The sequence below is a fragment of the Melitaea cinxia genome, chromosome 18 (assembly GCF_905220565.1).
Source record: "Melitaea cinxia chromosome 18, ilMelCinx1.1, whole genome shotgun sequence".
Classification (NCBI taxonomy): domain Eukaryota; kingdom Metazoa; phylum Arthropoda; class Insecta; order Lepidoptera; family Nymphalidae; genus Melitaea; species Melitaea cinxia.
Window position 1 is genome coordinate 9,080,030 of NC_059411.1, and position 12,235 is coordinate 9,092,264.

The following is a 12,235-nucleotide window of genomic DNA, read 5'->3' on the forward strand; positions in this document are numbered from 1 at the left end:
GCCATAGCAAATACGTTTCGCTTTAATAATCATCAGTTTACTTTTTATTTTGATTGAACTCCAATGTTCTTTTAAAAGTAACATAAACAACTCAAAGAAGTTAAAATTATTTTCCTGAAAAGGATTATTAAAAAAAAGTTGTCAGAGTAATTATTCAGATAATTGTACAGAGAAAGGCACTATTCGTGCTGCTTAGAAAGGAATGCTTTAAAAATTGTCAACGTAGTGTTGCCTTTACTAAATATAAAATTATTGATACCATGTTTTGAAAAATAATTTAGAACAATGCCATCTATTGTTAATTTATCGAATCTATCAGTTTGTGGTCACGTGACACTGAACTAGTGTTTTCTTCTGACTGAAACCCCCATGATCTTAATCACAATTTTATACAAAACGGAATATAAAAACCATTAAATTTAAAATAGTTACCAAAAAAGTAGTTATAACATTTATATAAAGAAAAATATTTTCATTAAACTTTTTCTATGATAATTAATTACTAAATAGTAGAAGCAACTAAAATAAAATATTTTACGTAATCAAAAATAATATATAACTCTAGAAAGTATTTTGCGTTAAATTAAACGTTATATCAACGTGAATTGGCCATGGCCGTTGGCCTTTTTATTAGCCTTGTCCATGGTCGCGTTCCACTAAGCATCCGCATCCCGCGGTGCCCATTCTATCGTTCCACCTAAGGTCCGTGGTCGTCGCGAGCGATCGCTCAACGTCATAGATGACGTCACTCTTTGCGACCATCTACCGCTATTATCTCTCATTCAATTCAGCAAAAACGCAATCTTTAGCAACGCCAGGGAATCATGTTAAATTAAGTTTTACTCCAATCCTCGCGAAATATTCACTCACAGCCCCTACAGCTGCATGTTTTCACCATGCCGCCATATTGCGAGCACGCAGCTGACATCTAACACTTGACAGCGCCCAAATCTGCATCCCACTTATAAAATTCGCCCATAACGCCCGCAACGTTTTAAAATACGTTAGTCATTAGTGAAACTGCAATTTGGGGGCGTCAATTACGTGAGCTATTTTTCGATCAGTTTAGACCCCTCCCCGTAGGTGAGATTTAGTGATATTTGCCTGGATCCCCCTCCGCTTACGTGTGATTGACATTGAATACAATAGAGATTAACGTGAAATAATAAACTGTTCAAGTATACTATAGTTAATTTATTTAAATTGAACAAAATTCAAAGCAAAAACTATTTTAAGAGCCATGAGATTTATTTTAATGCAAAATGAACACTCAAAATATATATATATTTTTTATATCTGTAATGGATGTCCCCTTTTAGCGGTTCGTGGTCGATGGGCCTTAGGTGGAACGCGCCCAGAACACGCCCCATGTTTTTCGCATGAAATGTCCTATGTCACTGCGACGTCATAATCTGTCTGTATTTCTGTAATTCTTGTTAGACTAATGTCAATTGGAATATAAAAAATCGTAAAAAGGAACGTATAAATCTTACATATTTTTGGATATAATTTCTTGCTGAATATATCAATGACTTGTGTAATTTCAATGATAATAACATTTGCGAATGACTGTTCAAAAGTGTTTTTATTGTGAATGTATACTAACATGTGTTCCATTAACTTCCTACATTAAGAGGTAGTTTTTAATATTTTGATTCAAGTTTTTCACATTCAATCAAGATGATTCAAGAGGACGAATATGATGCCTACGTCTCAAATCCAGAGCGGATTCAGGCTCTTGGGTTCAAGCCACAAAAGGAGAAATTGACAAATCATTTGTTGCCGTATGCCGATAAATTGGATGAAGAATCAAAAATATTCCTCGAACAGGTGAAGACAAATTTCGCAAAAGCAGTCATGTTACGGGAAATGAAACCCGCATGCGGAGTTTGGTCTTCAAGACTTATGAAGTAAATATTTTCAATATATCTTAAATAATTTGAAAATAATTTTTAAAATATTTTTGTCACATAAAAATGGGCTAAGATCTAGATTAGGTAAAACCGAATTAGAAAAACCGAATTATGGGGTTTTTGGGTGTGGAGGGTGGAGGGTGTAGGGGAATCTATACAAGGTAACACTGTCACACCTCAAAACCCCATGGTTATGGAGATATCCATGGTTAAAGTTTACGCTCACTCATGCTCCGTTCCGCAGCCGCTCCTCTACGCATTCGTTCGTGCGCTTTCGCACGGCGGGCGAGGGCTGCCCTCCCTCCGCGCCTCCGGGGCACAAAAAAAACACTAGGGGTAGGACAGACTCAAAACTTTAACCATGGATATCTCCATAACCATGGGATTCCGAGGTGTGACAGTGGTACCAGGGGTAGCGTTCCCCACCCTCTCCCCCCCATCCCCCCACGGTCCCGAAATTCGGTTTTACCTAATCTAAAGCTTTACCTAAAAATGAAATATAACTATGCTTATTTACCATTAGTAAGCCTGAAATCTGAAAAAGAATATAAAAATAAGTGATTGATTTTCACAGCATTAATTTAAAAAAATCATAGTTTTTAAGTTTTTTAATAAAAGAAACAAAATTCATAGGTATAAATGGTATTGCTTTTCTTCAAATTAATGTCCACTAAACTTCTTAACTGATAATCAGTTAAAGTCATTGAACACAATTGTTTTGGCTTCATGTTTAACTAACCTTTGGCAATGTCACTTGTAACTGAAATATCTGGCTGTAACCCAGAATTCCATGACCAAGACACTTAGCATTGAAACACTTTAAATTTCCTTATCAACTGCTTTATATTCCTTAGAAATTAAGGATTAGTACCAACTAATTTTTTTTTTAAATATTGGTTAAATGAATTTTGAAAGTAATAATGTTAAAACAAAACCATAAGCAAATTTTTCTGAAATAAAAAAATGCTACACCCTTAAAAAAATTGGGTACTAGACATATGTACAAAATTTACAAATATAATCTAAATAAATTCATTTATAAATATATTTATAGGTATAAAAGCAAAATTTTATTTAATTATTTAAATTATTAAAACATTAGAAGGGGCATCCAATAATTACGTGAGCTATTTTTCAATCAGTTTAGACCCCTCCCTCCCTTAGGTGAGATTTGCCTGGACCCCAGGCTTGGTGAGATTTGCCATTATGTGAGATTGATGCTATATAAATAAATAATAAACTGTTCAAGTATGCAACAGTTAATTTATTTAAATTAAATAAAATTCAAAGCAAAAACTAAATGATTTTCATAGCCCTGAGATTTATTTCAGCATAATGAACACACACAATATTTTTTTTAATACCTATACTAATATTATAAAGAGGAAAAATTTGATCATTTGCATTTAATAGGCTCTGAAACTACTGAACTGATTTGAAAAATTCTTTCACTGTTGAGAAGCTACACTATCCACGGGTGACATAGTCTATATTATATTTTTAAAAAAAATTTGGGAAAAAAATATTTTGAAATTTTTGTTAAATACCGGTGCGAAGCGAGGCGGGATGCTAGTCTGTAATATTTTATATTATTTAAAGTTGATTTTCGATCCCCCCTCTCCCGGTCTAAATGAAATTGGGTGAAATTTCATTGGACCCCTCTCCCCCCATTCTGAGCTCATGTAATTAATGGATGTCCCCTAAGTATAGATGTAAAAGAACATTTTTATGTAGAGTATGTCTTTGGAGTTACATTTTTTTTTTTTTGTCCATTTTAATATCTCAAAATATTTTACAACTAGCTGTGCCCGCGACTTCGTCCGCGCGGTATTTAACAAAATAGTTATTGTTCAGTTTGCAGTTATAAAAAAAATCTAAACTAAAAGTAGCCTAAGTTACTCATTACATCAGCTATCTGCCAGTGAAAGTTCCAAAAAAAATCGGTCCAATCGTTTCAGAGATTACCCGGAACAAACAGACAGACAGACAAAAATTATAAAAAAATGTTATTTTGGTATAAGTACCGTGTATACATACATATGAATTTAGTAAAAAGCGGTTATTTTAATATTACAAACAGACACTCCACTTTCATTTATTTGTAAGATGTATTGGCGCGAAAATAAGAAAACACAATGTACAATCATATAAAAATGACAGAAGGCAAATTAAAATGTAATATTTTGTTTATTTTTAATTGTCACAATAATTGTGGCCAGACTATGTATACACAGTTATATTTATTTTTAAAAAATTTCCTAAATATATGTAAGTACATGGATAACTTCTGAATGACTACACAAAATTTTATCACCCTTTTTTTGGCTATTGTCAGACAAGGTTTGTATAGTAAAATAATTTAAAAAAATCACTATGTTCACAAATAAAATTGGCATTACAAAGTTTGTTGGGCCAAATATTTCATACATATGGAAAGTATTTTATCTATGTGAAAGCACAGTTCAATAGCTATATTTAGTATGAATGACGTAATAAATTTTATTAATTAGAAAAGAAAAGTTTTTCATGAAATCAGGCATTACTCCAGCTTTTAATTCTTATAAAACCCACTTTTCGAAGGTAACAGTATAACAAAATAGATTCAAAAATAACAGTGAATATTATTTAAACATAAAATGCATAAAATGTGTATTTATGCATTGTCATTATCGCTCCATTTGTATGTAAAACTTGAATCTGCATATATGTAACAAACCATCAAGGAGTCAATCATATTATAACATACATTCTTGAAAATAAAAAGCTGAAATTTAATTTGCTACTTTTTTTAATAAAATACACCTAAGCTTTAAGACTCGTCCGTCCACATCAAAGTTATAAAATCCTTCTCAATGCATTGGGGGTTTAAAATATTACAGTTAGTAAGTTTTTAATAAGACATCTACCACTTCTTACTACACTATTGCTTGTCAATCTAAAAAAGTAAACCTTTTCAGATTTGCTACCCTCATCAATGATTATAATTGGATTACTTACAGTATACTTTATTTGTATTCCTCAACAGATTTTTTTATTACAAGTGTAATAATTGGTCGTAAGGCTGCTAATTCTTCAAAAAAAATTTTTTTTCTTCAAAACAATATTTAATTCAACAATCATTTTTGTTACCCAATAACAGCATTATTAAACATTAGTCTCTAAATAGTAATACCAAAAATTACTTGATTGAAACTTATAACTTTTTTTTTCAGGTACATTCGTATTTACGGCTTAAAATTTGGGAAAGAAGATCACATTGCCTTGATTAAATTGGCCTATGAGCTTACCCTCATACCAGACTTAGAGCCGTGCAAAATTCATAAATTTGCAACATTGTTCATTATGCTAGCAAAGTAAGTAACAAATATAATTGAAGTAATAGATTTCTGTTTGTTCACAAACAAAAAAAAAAAAACAACTTTAATTTACATCGTCAAGTAAACGACATAAACGTTTCATTAGGAATATATTCAAAACCAATTGTCAGATCTCGCTCAAATTTGAACGAGACCACAAAACGTGCGTGTCATGTGAATAGAGAACATTCTCACCTTTTTTGAAGTAGGTTAAAAAGTTGACCCATATAGATAGATAATTATTTTATGTTTTTTTAGGAAGAAATACCTCATAAGTCCAGAGGAACTCACACTTCCGTGGCGACCGCTGTATGAAGTTGGTATAAAGATTTTTGATAAGAGTTCTACAAGTATTGGAATGTACCACTACCTAACGTATGTCAGGTTTGAATAAAAGACACACTTACACAACAAACTTTATTAAATTTAAAATTAATTAAAATACGGACAGAAAATCGTTAAAATTGTGGTCGCAAACATCAGTACTTACTATTTTTATTTTTTATTTATTTTAATAATTTACGGTATTGACCAAAGGATAAAAATGACGATCTTAACACATCCAACCAACTAAATAATAATAATAATAATCGTTAAATGCAGTGAAACAAAGAGCGCAAAAATTAATATACGGAAAATAAATATGGTTATAGTTAAATAAAACATATTAAAAACTTCAATTTACTCATTATCATTTGTTTCAATTAATTATAGATACTTATGTGTGTATAGGACATAATTCTTTAATATATTAATAATCCTTTTTGAAGAAGGTTTTTGAAGTGTGTTAGTAATTGTAAATGGCATTTTTACAAATTTTCTTTTTAATTCATTAGTATTCTATCCAAAATATTTCAGCAAAAATAGGCAGACCATAATTATATTCTTTGTTTAGGCGCAAATCTTCCAACAATCAAGAAACGTCTATGACCGAGATGATTCGGAAATTTCTATCAGGATACGGTTTAGATGACGCGCTCGCATTATTTGGACTCGCCGGACAAAATGAGAACGATCTCCCGACGTAAATCATAATTTATTTGGGTGCTTAAATATTTCGGTGACAGTGGAGATGGGCTCACTATGCATTGGTTTCACATAAAACAAAATCACAATCACAGTCGTGTTTTGTATTCACTGCGCGAAATATTGTTTAATGTGAATAGATTTAGGGACTAAACTTTCTTCAATGTTAATCATGTCATCACAAACGAGTTCCATCAAAAGATGGTGGCAGGTTATGCATGGAAGCCGAAACAGTGCTCTACGGAGAAATTTTATTCATTTAAAAACTATATATTTCAGGTCCTTGGAAGGATCATACATGACAATGGTCAAATGTGCGAGGCCGTAAGTTTTTTAAAAGTTTATATTATTTTTAGTTGTACAATTTCTTTTTTTATTTTGTGTCAATTGTCAATTTTAGGTACTTCGCAGTGAGTGCTACAAAGGAGATATTAGAAGAACTACTACCACTTATCTGTCCCTGGTCAGCCACCGCCCAAACGTTGGCGCCGCTTACTAACTTTATACCTGTAGGACTGCATCCAAAGTACGCTAAACAAGGTCATGAGTTATGGTTTGACCAAATGATGACTCTGTGGGATTCGTGTTATAATTTTTACTGTGGAATTTCTGTAAGATGCCTTATTATTTATACATATATTGTAAAATACCTGTACCTACAGTTATTAATTAAATGGTTTACATATTTTAGGATGTTATGATACTTTTCGCTGGATTGGCTAAAAAAAATCCAGGTGCGATAGATTGGACGCCACATGTACCGAAACTATTCACGCGATTCCTACATGCTCTCAATTTACCAGTTAGTTACAAAGATATGCAATTTTCTCGAAGTCATTCCTTGGGTGAGTTACTTAACAATCATTTAATATAACTGAGGTAGGGCACAGCAGGAATTTCCTGCTCAAAATATGGAGCAGCCCGACTGGGGTAGTAACCTCGACCTTACAGAAGATCACAGCTAAATAATACTGTTTTCAAGCAGTATTGTGTTCCTGTTGGTGAGTAAGGTGACCAGAGCTCCTGGGGGGGGGGATTGGGGATTGGGTCGGCAACGCGCTTGCGATGCTTCTGGTGTTGCAGGCGTCTATAAGGTACGGTAATCGCTTAACATCAGGTGAGCCGTACGCTTGTTTGTCGACCTAGTGGTATAAAAAAAAATATTATTTATATTTTAACCATAATTCACTAAATCTGGTCCTTCGCTGATTCATCTCCTGCTAGGGGAAAGAGGCCTATAGTAGGTATATAGTAGTGGGATATTACACGCTGAAGCGCTCACTAAATAATATTGGTTACCTTTCAGATATGAAAACAGTAGCAACGTGGATTGTTTGGACGGTAAATCCGGATGGTGTTGTGTTAAAACATCTTAGATCATTCCTTGCTGGTATAGAAAGCTATTTACATAGCGCAAATTCTGGACGATGGTCTTATAAACTACGTGATCTTCTCAGAAAACTGGCAAGAGAATTCCTTAATAGGTAGATTTATATTTTGCTATATAAAATAGGTCATAAAAGTAATGTTTATTGTTTTGAAATGTTACTAAATCATAATCTTTTTATAGAGTACGGCGTGAACGTGAAAAGAGATTTCATAAAACTTGGGAAAATCTAACACCTGAGTCGTACCGAATCCGAGACGAAGATATAACAGAATTTGTAAATATCGTTCTAGAGCCCACATTTCAAGCAGTATACAGCAGAAGCGGTGCCCTCGACATATCCATCGCTTTACAAAATTTAGCCACTCTTCGACCAGCTATTGTTATACCGCCTTTGTTAGAGAAATTGAGGACTTCACTAACCTCGTTGACTGAACCTCACCGAGTAACAGCAGCGATGTCAGCGGTCGCGGCCGTAGCTCGGCCTATGCTTAGAGGAGCCGATGCTGACTACCCTGAAGGACCTACTCATGTAGTTCCTTTCCTTATGGCGGTACTTCCTGGCCTCGATCCGAATGACATAAAAAAGACATTAGTCACATTACATTTTATATTAATTTTTAGTACTATGGTACCGTATATAGACTGCAGCTCCGCATACGAATACTGGCCCGATCTTACAGAAGAAGAGTTATTAGTCTGTGAATCAACAGCTCAATTTGAAGATTTTGTCTTAATCTTCTTTGATAGACTCTTTATTATTATAGAATCAAGTGTTCTAGAGCAAGCTCGTCTTGACACTAAAGATTCTGATTGGGTTAGAAGTAAAACTGACGCCGTAATGGAAACTGCTATATCTTCCGCAGCTTCTACAGTACTGACACAGTGCTCTCCTAAAATATTTAAAGAAGCACTAAGAAAATTTAAGTCGTTTGCGACTGAAACTACTTTTGAAACAAATGTTTCGGGTAGTATGGTTGGTGTACTATTACACGTATTTGCTCGAATAGATAGTGAATCGACTTTAAGTGTATTTTTACCGAAACTTCTAGAAGATTTGGAAGAACTTATATCCAGTGACGAAGCTCTACGCGAAGAAAACCCGCCCAGAGATCTCGTCTACAGATTAGTCCTCCTAAAGCATGTCGTAGATTGTGACGGTTCTGTTTTGATAAAGTATATTCCGCAAATACTACCTGTGTTGGATAGAGTTTTAAAATTACACGCAAAATATGCGCTATCTCGCGCATGTGAAGTTTTAAGCCGCGTTTTAAATTCGCTTTCTAATTTAGATATAAAAGATGCAAAGAGTACGCCAAAAGATTATAGTAGCGCGCCTGAGAAGTGGTTACCGATTCGTGAATGGGGTCACGGATGCTCATTCAAAGATACAAATTTTAAATGGCATATACCGACTGCCGAAGAAGCTGAATGCGCTCAAATGATCTCCGATAGATATTTGAAGCATGAAGTTACAAGAATCAAGCAGTGGTTGAGTGGGGAGAGATCGATGTCCCGTGAACGAAGATTAAGAAGCTTCCGCATTATAAACTCTGTTATGTCTTGCAGTGCGTTTTTGCCTCAACCAGACGAAACTCCCATCACCTTGTAAGTTTCGATGAAATACTTACGCAATAGAGTTATAATAAAATCTAACCACAGTAAAATTTAAATCTTGTAGATTAGAGTCTCAAGTACCGGCCAAGAGTATGCCGTTTGTCAATGGTGTACCATACGCTGTAACACTCGATGGGGAAAATATGCGAGTCGCCCTAACCCGCCTTTTACTCGAAGTCCAAGCGAAAATGCTCGCGGAAAGAACTGACGATATTCGAGGATTTGAAATGCTTCTTCAGGTCACTATGTTAAAATTTTATTCACTTTGTCATATAGATAAGTACTACATGCAATACTTGTTTATTACATTACTTACATAGGACTCATCCGTAACTACGTCACGCGTTAAAGGAGGTAGTGGGTTGACGAAGTATGACATTGTGTGACAGGAGGTGGGGAGGGGTCCCAAATTTTGTGAAATCACTATCAGCTTTAAAAAAAATAGTCTAATTATTTTGGTGGCAAATTCACATTCGATGTACTAGTTTATAAACTTTCGTACCTATTTTCACCCAATGTACCCATGATCGATGTTTTATTTATTTATTTATGTGACAAGGATTGGGGAAGAATCTTTTGACCCTCTGACCTTTTGAACTTTTGAATCTGGAAATTCATTTGACGTAATTTATGAATGAGCCCATGTTACAAGTCGCTAAACAATTGCATATTTATTCGATAAATTTCTGATATGTATGTCGATAACAGGTACACAACATTGAAAAAAATATTAGTAATAACAAGACAAAATGCTAATTACAAATTGTCTAAAAAGAAAAAAGCATAAACAGTAAAAAATTATCGAAAATAATTGTGTTTGCTCGCAAACGAAAAAAAAACCGACTTCAATTACATCGACAAGTAATACAACGTAGATCGACGAAAAAATATTCAAGCAACTACGCGTTATTAAAGATTACTCAAAAAGTAGTTATCAGATCTCGATAAAATTTATATGTGACCACATGATAAACATCAGCTTTCGATTAAATTAAAAATTATCAAAATCGGTACACCCAGTAAAAAGTTATTACGGATTTTCGAAAGTTTCCCTCGATTCCTCTGGGATCCCATCATCAGATCCTAGTTTCCTTATCACGGTACTAAACTAGGGATATCCCCTTTCCAACAAAAAAAGAATTATGAAAATCGGTATATCCAGTAGAAAGTTATGCGGTATAATACAACGTAGGTCGACGAAAAAAGTGTCAAGTAAAAACACATTATTAGATATAACTCGAAAAGTAGTTGTTAGATCTCAAATAAATTTAAATGGGACCAATTGGCACACACCACCTTTCGATTAAAACAAAATTTGTCGAAATCGGTCCACACGGGCAAAAGTTCTGATGTAACATACATAAAAAAAAAAAAAAAAAAAAAAATACAGTCGAATTGAGAACCTCCTCCTTTTTTGGAAGTCGGTTAAAAATACTAAATTTTCTTTCTCATTCATATTGACCATAAATGTAAGTATTTAATTTGTCGTGAAATTAATAATGATAATAATAAATGGGGCATTCCACGCGAAGCGGACAACTAAAAAATGTCGATGTTTCCGATTTTAGTAATTTTCGAATATGTTATACCTATATATGCCCTCAATACATATGTGTAATATTATTATAGTATATTGTTTAATTAGCGAGTTATTAGTCATTAAAGTGTCGAGTAACCAGCAGGAACGCCCTACTGTAAGTGCCAATATTAGCTATTTTAAAGTTATTTTAAAATAAATAAGATAGAAAAGTGTTTACGTGATGAAATGACCTTTGTGATGATGTTTTTCGAAATTTGAAATTTTATATATTTTTTTGGAAAAAATTCATTTAAATTTTTCAATTATTATTTTTTTAAACTTGGACCCCTTTAATTTTTTTAATTTTTTTTCTCAAAATAGCTAATAGTGCATTGAACATACTTGCAAAGTTCTAGAGTGGGCCGAAAAGTCGTTTAGGAGCTAGACCAGTTATACTGCCTAAGCGCAACTGCGCCGGTGGTCGCCGTCCGGCTTACATCAGCCGCACAGTAACGTTTCACAGAGGAATACCAAAATACCTTTGTTTGAAATACATACATATACCCATATTTTGAGTAATTCTGCGTAGTAATCAGTATGTATTTATCACAGACACACATACTAGTAAATAAAAGAAATATTGTTATGATATATAATTATAGGTAATACAAAATGGTAGCGCCATTTTGCATCACTAACCGAATTTATTTCTGAAAGCAGTTAAATTAAAATAGTTTGTGTATATGCATAACGTATTCGTAAAAACATCACACAACGTTAATAAAAACAATATCAAACGCAGTATAAGCACCACAACGAAAAGTAAACGTACGAGTGTCTTTTATACTACTTTTTATGCTAATTAGTCGTAATATAAATATTTCAGTTTATATTAAATAGAATTTCAATAACATAGCATATTTTTTAGTACAATATATATTACAAACAAAGATATGGAGTGGGTTTAGTAGCACCATATTTTATGGAAGACATGAATAAAAAAATATTGATAATTTAAAAAAAAAGTAACTCTTAAGCTTCTTGCCGATTATTCTGAGCAGAACATACATTCCGAATCGATCGGAGCTTCATATTAACTGTAATTATTTATTTCAAAATATCGTATAATAATAATTAAAAAGGCCTTGAAGCCTATTTGACAACAAAAGGAAAAATGTTTTCATTTTTTTTGGCTGTTTGTTCATGAGCAGTGCAGTGCATACGTAAAAAAAAAAAATAATACTTTTTACTGGGTGTACCGATTTTAATAATTTTTAATTTAATCGAAAGTTGATGTTTGTTACGTGGTCACATATAAATTTTATTGAGATCTGATAACTACTTTTTGAGTAATCTTTGATAACGCGCAGTTATTAATTTTCTTAATTGTTTATGTTTTTTATGTCTTGCTAAATTA

At 33.2% G+C, this 12,235-nt stretch overlaps 1 protein-coding gene across 1 annotated transcript in view; it reads left to right on the forward strand.

The window, feature by feature from the left end:
* The first annotated feature begins 1,359 nt into the window (after window positions 1-1,359).
* The window catches only part of LOC123662522 (proteasome activator complex subunit 4-like), a 28,742-nt gene continuing 17,866 nt past the window's right edge, over window positions 1,360-12,235 (forward strand). Inside the window, exons 1-10 of the mRNA XM_045597364.1 lie at window positions 1,360-1,910; window positions 5,126-5,266; window positions 5,528-5,644; window positions 6,165-6,293; window positions 6,575-6,619; window positions 6,696-6,906; window positions 6,987-7,140; window positions 7,602-7,779; window positions 7,866-9,290; window positions 9,364-9,538. Coding sequence (XP_045453320.1) covers window positions 1,681-1,910; window positions 5,126-5,266; window positions 5,528-5,644; window positions 6,165-6,293; window positions 6,575-6,619; window positions 6,696-6,906; window positions 6,987-7,140; window positions 7,602-7,779; window positions 7,866-9,290; window positions 9,364-9,538 — 2,805 coding nt within the window. The 5' untranslated portion in view covers window positions 1,360-1,680. The remainder of the gene's footprint in view (window positions 1,911-5,125; window positions 5,267-5,527; window positions 5,645-6,164; window positions 6,294-6,574; window positions 6,620-6,695; window positions 6,907-6,986; window positions 7,141-7,601; window positions 7,780-7,865; window positions 9,291-9,363; window positions 9,539-12,235) is intronic.